Source organism: Rhinoderma darwinii, chromosome 3 (genome assembly GCF_050947455.1).
Source record: "Rhinoderma darwinii isolate aRhiDar2 chromosome 3, aRhiDar2.hap1, whole genome shotgun sequence".
In the NCBI taxonomy this organism is placed as follows: domain Eukaryota; kingdom Metazoa; phylum Chordata; class Amphibia; order Anura; family Rhinodermatidae; genus Rhinoderma; species Rhinoderma darwinii.
In genome coordinates this window covers 255041068-255053112 of record NC_134689.1, presented here as the reverse complement: position 1 = coordinate 255053112, position 12045 = coordinate 255041068, and the positions used below count along the sequence as shown (strand labels likewise).

General features: G+C 41.3%; 1 protein-coding gene across 1 annotated transcript in view; it reads left to right on the top strand.

Moving 5' to 3' along the window:
• The window catches only part of ICE2 (interactor of little elongation complex ELL subunit 2), an 85496-nt gene extending 74619 nt beyond the window's left edge, over positions 1 to 10877 (top strand). Inside the window, exon 16 of the mRNA XM_075857788.1 lies at positions 10304 to 10877. Within this exon, the coding sequence (XP_075713903.1) occupies positions 10304 to 10474 (171 nt within the window). The 3' untranslated portion in view covers positions 10475 to 10877. The remainder of the gene's footprint in view (positions 1 to 10303) is intronic.
• The last annotated feature ends 1168 nt before the right edge of the window (positions 10878 to 12045 follow it).

Here is a 12045-nt window from a genome sequence, read left to right as displayed (position 1 = left end):
TAAAAACAATTTTGTTTTTTTTCAAAAATTATTTGTTTTTGTGTCTCCACAGAGACATAGCCATAACTTATTTTTTTTTTCCTGCCAATGCAGTTGTATTAGGGCGTTTTCTTTTTTGTGGGACGACTTGTAAGTTTTATTGGTACCATTTTGGAGTAGATGTGACTTTTTGATCACTTTTTATCTTTTTATTTTTTTATTTTTAATACAGGATTTACAGAAATCCGAATTTTTTGCATTGTTCTTTGTTAAATTTTTTACGGCGTTCACCGTGCGGGATAAATAATGTCATAACTTTATAGTTGGGGTCGTTACGGACGTGGCGATACTAAATGTGTAACTTCTTTTTTTTTTTTTTGTTAATAAAGCATTTTGTAAGGGGAAAGAGTGGATTTTACATTTTTTTCACTTTATTTTTTTATTAACATTATTAAACTTTTTTTTTAGTAGTCCCACCAGGGACTTCACTATGCGATCATCCAATCGCTTTTATAATGCGCTGCAATACTTTTGTATTAGTGTATAAATGCCTGTCCGTGTAAAAGCAGGCATAACTAGTGTTAGACCTGGGGGCCTTTATTAGGCCCCCCCGACTGCCATAGAAGACACCGACACCCTGCGATCTTATCGCAGCATGCCGGTGGGGTGAGAGAGGGAGCTCCCTCCAAATCCACTCGGATGCGGCGCTCGCTATTGAGCGCCGCATCTGAGGGGTTAAACTGGTGAGATCGATACTGATCTCGATCTCGCTCGTAAAACAGGGCTGCTCCCAGCACGGGTAGCTCAGAGCGGGGAGATTTAACGACTCCCTGCTCTGTTTATTTATTCCAATGTATCACCGTGAAAAGGCGTATGCATCGGAATAAAGCCCATTATCGCCGCCGTGAGAAGGCATATTGGCGGTCACTAACTGGTTTAATGTTTGACGTCATTAATTTATGGACAACTCTCTTAAAGGGTCACTAAACGTTCAACAAACTTCTGACATGTCATAGTGACATAGGCCATGACCAATCACTAAAACGAAGCGGCATAAGGGCTCTTGTGAGCGCTCAGCCGCATCGTTTCTGTTCGCCTTTTTTCCGGAAATCGTTGTAGCGGTGTACGGACTCAATATAAAGTCTATGGGCCCCTACACCGCTACATTGATTTCCGGTAAAAGCCGAACAGAAACGAAGTGGCTGAGCGCTCACACGGGCCCTTCTGCTGTTTTCACCAAACATTGTGCTGTGCATTATGATCAGACATTTTTACCTTGTACTTATCAATCCAAAGGATATTGGTCCAGAACTTTTGTGGGTGTGCAGATGTAATTTTAGAAGGCCCTGTTCTCACAGTTTTTTTGCAGGCAAAAAACCTGTAAAAATCAGCTTCGGTTTTTTTTAAGTGGTTTTGCACAAAATTTTGAAGCTTTTTTTTACTTCAACAGGCAAAGAAAAAAACGCGAGCGGTTTTATCCATAAAACACTTCAAATACGCGTCGGACGTTAGCAGCGTTTTTTTCTGTCTCCCATTCATTTCAATGTTTTTTTTGAGGGGGAAAATGCCTCAAGATAGGGCATGTTGCTTCTCCGCGATGGGAGGCAATTTTGGCCGTCGTTTGCCACGTTTTTTGCCGTGGTTTCCGTGGCACATACATGTATATGACAACCGTCAAGGAGAAGTATGGAGCGGGCTGGAACTTCAATGCCATGGGCAGAATCAAAGATCAATAGCGACTGCAGCATCTAAGCTGCTAGAAAGAGGGGGCAGCCCCCTCAAACAGCCCACCGCCCCCCATCCGACGCGATCACTGGGTACCGATGGTTGTCATGGCAGCCTAGGGACCTAAAGATTGCACCCAGGTCTGCCATTTTTGACAGGCTGAATAGGAGCCTGTCAAAATCACGATATACTGCAATACCTTAATATTGCAGTACATAGTGCAAGTGATCCAACAATTGCTGGTTCAAGTCCCCTAGGGGAACTTAATAAAAGAAACGAAAAAACAGTTAAAGAAAGTTGTTTTTTTTAATATGCAAAATAAATATTAAAAGTTAAAAAAACAAAAAACTTTTTCAAATTTTTTTTATCATTACTTTAGGGGAAAAAAATACGTTAACATCTACTGTCTACTGTCACAGCAGGGACAGTAGATGGCTTTAAAAAAGGCTTAGATAATTTCCTAGAACAAAAAAATATTAGCTCCTATGTGTAGAAATTTTTCCTTCCCTTTTCCCTTCCCTTGGTTGAACTTGATGGACATGTGTCTTTTTTCAGCCGTACTAACTATGTAACTATATCTGGTATCGCCGCATCAGTAAAAGTCAGAACTATTACAATATAATACTATTCAACTCGCATAGTAAACACTGTAAAAATAAAATAAAAAGTCCCATGTACCCCAAAATGGTATTAATAAAAACTACAGCTCACCCCACAAAAAAAATAAGCCCTCATACTGCTCAAACGACGAAAATAAAAAAAGTTATGGCTCTCAGAATATGGCGACACAAATTTTTTTTTTTAATAAATAGTTTTTTCTTTGTAAAAGTGGTAAAACATAAAAAACAATATAAATTTGGTGTTGCCGTAATCGTATCAACTTGTAGAATGAAGTTAACATATCGTTTTTACCGCATGATGAACAACAAAACCATGGTAGATTTGCCTGTTTTTTTTCCATTTCATCCGACCCCGTTTCACCTGGTGCGGTAGCCGCTGACCGCAGAATCCAGCCGTGAACCATTGGGGAGAGGGTCGCGCATGCATCTCAACCCCCCCCCCCCCCCCCCATTCTGTTCAATTGCAGTTCCGGACCCAGACGAGCAAGCGCTGCTCGGCTGTTTCCATACCGACCATTCTGTTCAATGGGAGTTACGGAAACAGCTGAGCAAGTGCTGCTCAGCTGTTTCCGTAACTCCTATTGAACAGAATGGAGAGAGCGGCATAAAGGTGCGACCCTCTCTCCGCTAGTCTCTGCCTCGATCAGTGGCCAATGCACCAGGCAAAACGGGTCGGAGGACCCCCGTTCTTTATATAGGTGTGGGTCCTAGCTCTATCAGACATTTATAGCATATTCTGTGGATATGCCATAAATGCATAAAATGGGGAAACCCCTTTAACGATTACTCAACATTGGCACATAAATGCAGAGACTCTAAGGTCAAATACTAAAAAACAAACCCCCAAAAAGTGACCGTATTTAGTAAACTACACCCCTCAATTCATTTTTTTTAAGGTGTGAGCATTTATTCTTCTACTAGAAGTTAATGCGTAGCGTATGGTGCATAGTGAAAATTGCTATTTTTCCACTGATATGCCATTTTAATGCGCAATATTTTGTGCCCACCTTGTGCCACTGAAGACAAATACCTCAAACTGCTTTTAGAAATAGCAATGTCATATATGTGATCTGCTGTTTGGGTACACTGTAGTGTTTAGACTGGAGGGAGCGCCATTTGGCTTTCGGAGCTCAGATTTTTCTTGGTGGTATTTCTGTTTGGGGTTTTTACTGGTATTTCAGTTTATAATGTGGGGGCATATGTAAGCTGTGTGGAATAAATAAGGGTATAATGATGGGGTAAATAAACATAGTGTGGCCAGTGATGCACTTGTTTTTTGCAGAATGGGCTATAGTTTATATTGGTACCATGTTTGGGTACATGTGACTTTTTGTTCACTTTTTTTTATTAAATTTTTTGGGAGGCGAGGTGACCAAAAACAGACTCTGGCTTTTTTTTAATGGTGTTCACTGTGCGGAATAAATCATGTGCTAGTCTTATAGTTCCGGTCATTCCAGATGCGATGATACCAAATATGCATAGTTTGTTTTCATTTTCATTTTTTTTACCCAAAATAAAAGACTTATTATGGGGAAAAAAGGTGATTTTTGTTTTTTGAATCTTTTATAGCTTATTTTTTTATGTAGTCACACTAGGGAAATTGAACATCTAACTGTCTGATAGTTGGAGTAACATACTGCAATACCTAAGTTTTGCAGTGTATGATACCTGTTAGATTTAGGGTATTTTCAAGGGAAAACCGCTCCTGATTTTCAGACGTTTTTTACGGCCGTTTTTGGAGCTTTTTTTTCAATAGAGTCTGTGAAAAACCGCTCCAAAAATGTCTCAAGAAGTGTCCTGCACTTTTCAAAACGGCCCATCGGAACAGAATGCAGTTTTTCCCATTGAAATCAATAGGCAGATGTTTGGAGGCGTTCTGCTTCCGATTTTTCGGGCGTTTACGGCCCGAAAAACGTCTGAAAATAGGTTGTGTGAACATACCCTTACACTTCTTTAGGCTTCTGTAGATAAACCAGGAGGCCATCGTTAGGCTTTTGCCAGTTTTTTGTGTGTCTGGCCATCTTAATTTGTGTAAACCTTCATGTAAAGTTTAAATTCTGTTTCCAAAATGCACACCCTGCTTTTGTTGTCTAAGGAGCAGAAGCTGTCATGTCAGGTTTTTTTTATTATCACCCCCTCCCTCTCAACTCTTATCTATATCAAAGGGGAGGTGTGTGTGTGTCTTTTTTCAGGTGGGGCGCATAATCCGATTGCTGCAAGTTATGGCATATCTCTGGATTAAGTAGAATAAAGAAGCCTTTCTTCCTTTGACACGCCTGGGTTAATAGTGGCACAGCCTCATATGTTTGTATATAATAGGATTGGATTTCTCCACAGGTAACCCAGACCTTCCTGTAGACTGCAGTTTTACCTATCGTGAAAGTCAGAGAGGAGCTGCTGTCTGTGGTCAGGGTTACCTTAAACTTTCATTTGTGTTGAACTGTGACAAATAAATAGAAATTATTCTATGTGACTGGAAAACCGCAGATGCCAACTGACTTTTTTTTTTTAGTTAAACGGTTAGTATATAAATGATTACACATTGTTCTAATTTTTTTAATTTTTTCACAAGTCAGGAAATATTATAACTTAGATTCTAATTTATAACATTTCCATGTGCTGGTCACAAGAGGGAGCAATTCCCATAATTGCAGCATTGGCATGTGGTAAAGCAGCCTCATTGCTTTATGCTGCAAAATTGGAGAAGACACACTCGCTCTAGTGTGCTCAAACAATCCCCCCTCCTTTATCCTGGCTAGTGCCAGGAGAAAGGAGGGGCTTGAATGTTCAAACCTCCTACACTGTGTGCCGCCATTTTTTGAGCGAATGCACAGTGTAGGAGGATTAGATACAGTGGTAATCAGACAGTATAACACGAAGATACACATCACATACACACACATAACTTACCTGCTCCTGCCGCTGCCTCCGCTCCTAGCCCTTGCTTCTGAACATATGGACGGAAGTCGCGATCGGAAGTAGTCCTCTTACTGTCCGGCCGTGGCTTCCGGTCCACGTGAAAATGGCGCCGGTTGTCGCTCTGCCGAAGACCTTCCTTTTGGACTGTGTGGGAGTGGCGCATGCCACACAGACGGCGTACGCTATCAGAGATGAAAAAAAAAATGGCAGCCCCCATAGTGAAGTAAAAGAAAGAAATAAGAAAACAGTACAACACAAAAACACAAATAAATAAAATTTATTTTAATGACCTACTAAAAGCAATAACATATAAAAAAATAAAATTGTGACACCTTCCCTTTAAGGACATTTTGGGACTTCAGGATGCAACATTTTTTTTTTCCGTTTGTTGTCGCCACATTTTCAGAATTGTAACTTCTGCTGTACTGCAATGTATTATGCGTGTGAGTATTACCCACTACCTGCTAACTAGATCCAGCCTAATAGGCGCAGTGGCTGTTAACCACAGAATCTATGCGGATTGGCCAATGCAGCGGGATAGCTGACACCTGCTACAGATGGAATGGGCATAGCTCATGTGCCTGCGCTGTACATATACCTCACGATTTCGGTAAGGGGTTAATAATCTTCCCATTAGATAGACTGATATAAAACTGGCCATACGAATCGGAATCCTCTTGTTGTGCTTACCAGTGGTGGGACGATTTGGATAGGTTTGGCAACAGAAGTCAAAATCAGAAGTGATCTATCTAAAAAAAAAAAAATGTGTTAAAAAAAAATAAAAAGTCCATAGAAGTGTGTACATCAGTCGGAAATGGTTGTCGCATGTGCGGCGTGCTAAAGCCATCAGCAGCAAGTATCCGCTGTAACAGGCTATTTAACCCCTTAGATGTTGCAGTCGATAGCTACTGTGGTTTGTACCCCAATGGCCCCCCATGACTAGATCGCTGTGTGCCGCTGGGTTGCTGGTCGTTGTTGGGGCCTAATAGTCTGCCTGTTTGTTCAAAACTGATAGTCCTAGTACACTACACTGCACTACATAAGTTTAGATCTTCAGGTCCCATAGTGGGACTGAAAAAAAAAGATCGCCTCTATTATTGGAAATTTTTTTTTTAACTATACTTGATTGGTATCGCCCTGTCAGTAACGACCAGGCAAACTAAATTATCACGTTATATTTCCCGTACGGGGAACGCTGTAAAACAACAAGGCCAGAATTGCTTTTTTTTTGTGATCACCTAGTCTCCCAAAAAATGGAATAAAAAGTCGCATGCACCCCAAAATGGTACCAATGAAAACTACAGCTTGACCAGGAAAATTCAGCCCTTAAACGGCTACGTCAGTGGAAAAATAAAAAAGTTTATAGATCTCGTAAGGTGGGAGGATAAAACCTCCCGATGTGCAGACCAGAGGGAAATATTTCTTCTGTATCAAGAAGTAGTTATCCAGGCCCTAATATATAGCAACCAAGAAAAAGGGGACCCAAGCACATCTGCTGGAAGCGAGGGTGCCTGTATTGTACCAGGGCAACACTTTCCCACTGAAGGGGACCAAAAGGGGGATAAGAAATGACACCATTTATCAGTGTGACAATAGCCTGTGCATAAAGGATTGCTTCACAGCGTACCAAATATCTATGGATTAATATTTTTTATTTATTTATCTCATTATTATACCCTCTTGTTATACCCTGATGTACTCTGCCCAGCTTACATGTATCCTGATGTACTCTGCGCAGCTTGCATATACCCTGATGTACTCTGCACAGCTCACATATGCCCCCACATTATAAACTGAAATACCAGTAAAGCTCCAAACAATATCCTACCAAGCGAAGTCTACGCTCCAAAAGCCAAATGGCGCTCCCTCCCTTCTGAGCCCTACACTGTGCCCAAACAGCAGTATACTTCCACATATATGGCAGTTTTTCGCCCAGAATGTACACTACGGAAAACTGATGAGCAGGCTTGCCTCCTGGGATGACATTTCATCCCAGGAGACCGCTGCAGCCTGTGATTGGCTGCAGCGGCGGTCACATAGGATGAAACGTCATCCCAGTAGGCCGGCCTGCTGATGTCAACCAGGCCGGCCGGATGATGTTTTATCCCATGTGACCGCCGCTACAGCCTGTGATTGGCTGCAGTGGTCACCTGGGATGAAACGTCATCCCAGGAGGCCGCGCTGGAGGAAGGAACACAGACTTCTGGGTAAGTATACGGGTTTAGTTTTTTCTTTTTTCTGAGTTGCTTTTTTGCGATGGAATCCGCGATTCCGACGCAATAAACGTTGCTGTTATTTGTTATGGGTTTTACCTGCCCATTGAATTCAATGGGGAAAACCCGCAACAAATAAGCAGCGTTTATGCAAATACAATTGAAATGCTACACAATAAAACTCTGCACCCATGTCAATTTCTGCCCGTTTCTTCCACTCTCTATTTACGCAGCATGTGGATGAAAATTGTTCTATCTCATCCACTTTGCTGCTGCTGTATTATGCTGTGGATTTTCCGAAACTAATTGTTGTGGAAAATCCGTGGTATTCAAGCAATGTGTGAACTGACCCTAACCCCCCTCCCCAACTGCAAACACATGCCTCCCCCCACCGCCGGCCCTTGGTGCATAAAAGGTTGGGGTCTGCTGCCATAGATGAATAACTGGAGGGGTGTCGTTTCCGAAATGGGGTCATTTTTAGGAGTTTCCACTGTACTAGTACCTCACAGCGCTGTGCAAATGCTACATTGCGCCTGAAAACCATTCCAACAAAGTCTGCAGTTCAAAAACAAGGGGTGTAGTTTCCAAAATGTGGTCACCTCTCAGGAGTTTCCACTGTACAGGTACCTCAGGGGCTATGCGAATATGACATGGCACTGGAAAAGCAATACAGCAAAATCTACGCTCCAAAAGCAAACTGGCGCTCCTTCCCTTCTGATCCCTACAGTGTGCCCAAACAGGAATTTACAACCACATATTGAGTATTGTCGTACTCGGGACAAACTATGTAACTAATTGTGAGGTGCTTCTTCTCTTGTATTCATTGTGAAAAATTAGCAGTCGGAAAATGCGTCACAATTATCAAAGTGGTGCATGCTGTATGATAAATTTGGTGCATCAAGCAAGACTATTTTCTGTTTCCTAAACCACCTATTAGTTGTCTTAGTGCACCCCAGATTTTGTGCCAAAATGTTGGTGCATTTTGGACCATGATTTTGGTTTTTAGCTCACACCCCTTTCTCCTAGACTACACCTTTCCCAATAAGCCAATAAGTTAATAAATGTGGCTCACGGCATGTACACCAGATTTCTGGCTCAATTTTAATAGTGAATATACCCGTATATGTTATATATAGTATCATATTCTCTAAATGAAAGGACTTCACTGTACATGTATCTAAAACCCTTCAATGTTACTCACGACACTTACTTACATTTGAAGCAAAGCCCAATAAAGATTGGCACCTTCAATGTTACTCACGACACTTACTTACATTTGAAACAAAAGCCCAATAAAGATTGGCACCGACTGCCAGTAATTGCTAATATGGATCCCAGAAAGAAAGAGAGCAAATAGAAGCCTCATTATGACATTAAAGAATTGCGAGAGATCCAATAGGTTGCAAGTACAACCTACGGCAAAATTAATTCTCGCCATTCAGATTCATATTCTGGTGGTTCTGCCACAATTCCCTGTACAGGGTTTGTATGAGATGAGGAAAAAAGGTCGTCTGGTTTTTCTCCAAATGCATTGAGCTGAGCTGCATTACCAGAGACAACCCATGCACAGGCGAGCGGTGGTTTTACGGGAAAAGTAGATGTTTTTAAGCAACTCTTACAACCCCTTTAAAGAACCTTTCACCTGCCTGTACATGTGCAGCATGTAATGGGCAGGGCTGTACAAACCCTGTCTCACAATAAAATAAAATTCCTATCTTTCTCCGTTATTTAGATATCGGTGCCGTTCTGTTTGGCGCCCGATATTTAAATAACCCCCTGAACTGTCAATGGGGTGTGTAATTGGCAAAGGGGCGTGTAAAATAACACTGACACTGTCCAATCCGCTACAGACAGTGTCACAGCAAAAGCTGGAGAGAGGAGGGCGTGTCCGCGAACGTGTGCACGCGCAGCTCCGCCGCCACCAAGGAGCAGAAGAGGAGAAGAAGAATGTGAATTCTTCTTCTGTTCCATGGCGGCCGGAGTAGCTTCCGCAGTGGCATTGCAGCTGTGCGCGCACGCTCTCACTATTTAGCTCTCTGCAGACGAGGACAAGACTGTGATTTCTCGCGAGAGATCACACAGTCTTGTTCAGCTTGTCTGCCGAGAGCTAAAGAGTGAGAGCGTGCGCTCGCATGCTCTCACAGCTCCGAGCTGCGCACACGCTCTCTCGCCAGCTCTTGCTGTGACACAGTCCGTAGCTGTTTGGATAGTGTCACAGCGATGTTACACACCCCCTTGTTAATTATTCGCCCCACTGACAGTTCAGGGGGTTATTTAAATATCCGGTACCAAAAATAACGGCACCAATATCTAAATAACGGAGGAAGATAGGAAAATAACGTGAAGTGCTCCAGAGTTTGTACAGCCCTCCCCATTACATGCTGCACTCAGCTGCACATGTATGGGCAGGTGAAAGGTTCCCTTTAAAAATTGTTATGGGCCAAAACTTTGGCACGGTTCCTTTTAATCTTCCCTCTTCAAAAATAGAATTCCAGAGCAATAATGAAGATGACACAGGCTCACTAGTAGGAGAGGGGAAGCAGGAAAGATGTAATAGTGTATATTTACTGCCAACTACTAATGCACTGTAATGGTTGCCATTAATGGTTGTCATCCGGCAGGTGGAAGGGCAAGGTTGAATGTCTGAGGAAAAGTCTATATATATATATATATATATATATATATATATATATATATATATATATATATATATATATATATATATATATATATATATATAATTTTTATTTTTATTTTTATTTTTTCTGTTTATTCAAGATCAGCGCCTGTATTGTGGATCATTGTGTATTGTTCATTGTGTATTGTTTATTATGTTCTTATCAACAGCTAAATCAACCAAGAAATGCTCCTTGCCAAGAAAAGACCAAAGTTTTGCCGGCTACTTCTGTACCTAATGTTACTAACTCGAAGAAGAATAATAAGAGAAACAGACTAAAAAGGTTGAAGGCAAAACAGAAAGCCTGGAAAGCTAAAGCGGCATTGCAAGGGAATACGTAAGTCTGGTGTATTTACCTGAAGAAAGTGTATTAAGGAGGTGTAGCATGGCTTCTAGTCAAAAGAGACTATAGCAATCTACAAAGTTCATAATGTTCTATATTGGAGGGCTCTATGATGTCCTGTCTGTATAATGCCTTGTGAAGTCTTCCGTTTATAGTCCTCAATTATGAAGCCCTAAAGATGTTACTATTGGATTATAGGAAAAAGAACTTGCCCAAACTTTCTACATCATGACTTCATATTAATTCCTAAGGAAGAAAAAGGTCATGGGCCTGCTGAAAAAATATAGTATGTCTAACTCTCTAATAAGACAAAGATATGGATGTTTCTAGCACAACTATCCAGGATATATCCTGCATTGAGGCCGAGAAATATAGGAAATAAAAAAAAAATGTTGTTATTATTCATGGAACTCTTATTGCTCCCACTAGTTCTCCATTGAGAGGTCATCTACAAGATGTTAGTATTTTGTTGGGGTGCACCACCTGCGCCCCACAATGATGTACTGTGTGGCCCCCAACCACCAGGATACAGATGTGTCTGTTTGTCCCCATACTGCTTAAAAATGCAGAGAAAAAGTGTAAACCAGTGTTGTCAATGGATGGCAGCTCCGTTCTTTCTATCCTGCACGGTTCATAGATATCTTTAAAGTCACAGAAAAGAGCAGCCGGGCTGGTGCGTGACTGTTATTCTCTTTATGTTGTTGTTTGAATCCCTGTGTCATGCACCACCGCCTCATGCATTAGGCAGAACAAAGTGGAGGAAATGTATCAAAACTGGTGCAAGGGAATAGTGAAGTAGTTGCCCATGACAACCAATCAGATTCCACCTCTCCCTTTTTTCAGATGCCTTTTGAAAAATTTAAGCAACCTGATTGGTTGCCATGGGCAACTACTCCACATTTTCTTTGCACTAGTTTTATCCCCACCAATATGTTAGTTTTACTCAGAGTAGCCATTTAAAGCAAAGCTCATTTATAAAACTACTTTATATAAATCAATAGCACAAGTGAAGATAAGAAACTTTGTAATATCTTATTAGAAAAAAAAATGCCTCTTTCTCCACTAACCATGCCCCCCCTTTCCCATTTTCTTAACTGTTCTATACTCTAGGACTACTAAGAGTCAATTCTGAGATAGTGGAGACAGACTCTAAGCTTCACTGAGAGATCAGGTTACAGCTGCCCATAGAAGTCTATGGAGGAGGGAGCAGGGGACTTGCTAACTGTTTCTTATACTCATTATACGCAGTAAGGAGCTGTGAATCCAGCACTAGAATGAGACCATAAAACACTAGCTGCTGCATGGAGGACATTACACAGCAGTCATAAGCAGAGTAGGTGAGAATCCAGGACTAGGGTGAGACAACTATGCTACATGCACACATTGCGAAATCAAATTTGGAAAATACACATAAAAAACGCAGATAAACACAGGTTATTCTTAAGGAAAAATCAGCACTTAATATTGGGTTTTTAGATGTAGATTTTACGTTTTGGTGTGGATTTTGGTGCTTTTTTTTTTTTTTAAAAACGTAACAGAATTCGGAGATGGAAATGCAAGATAAATTGA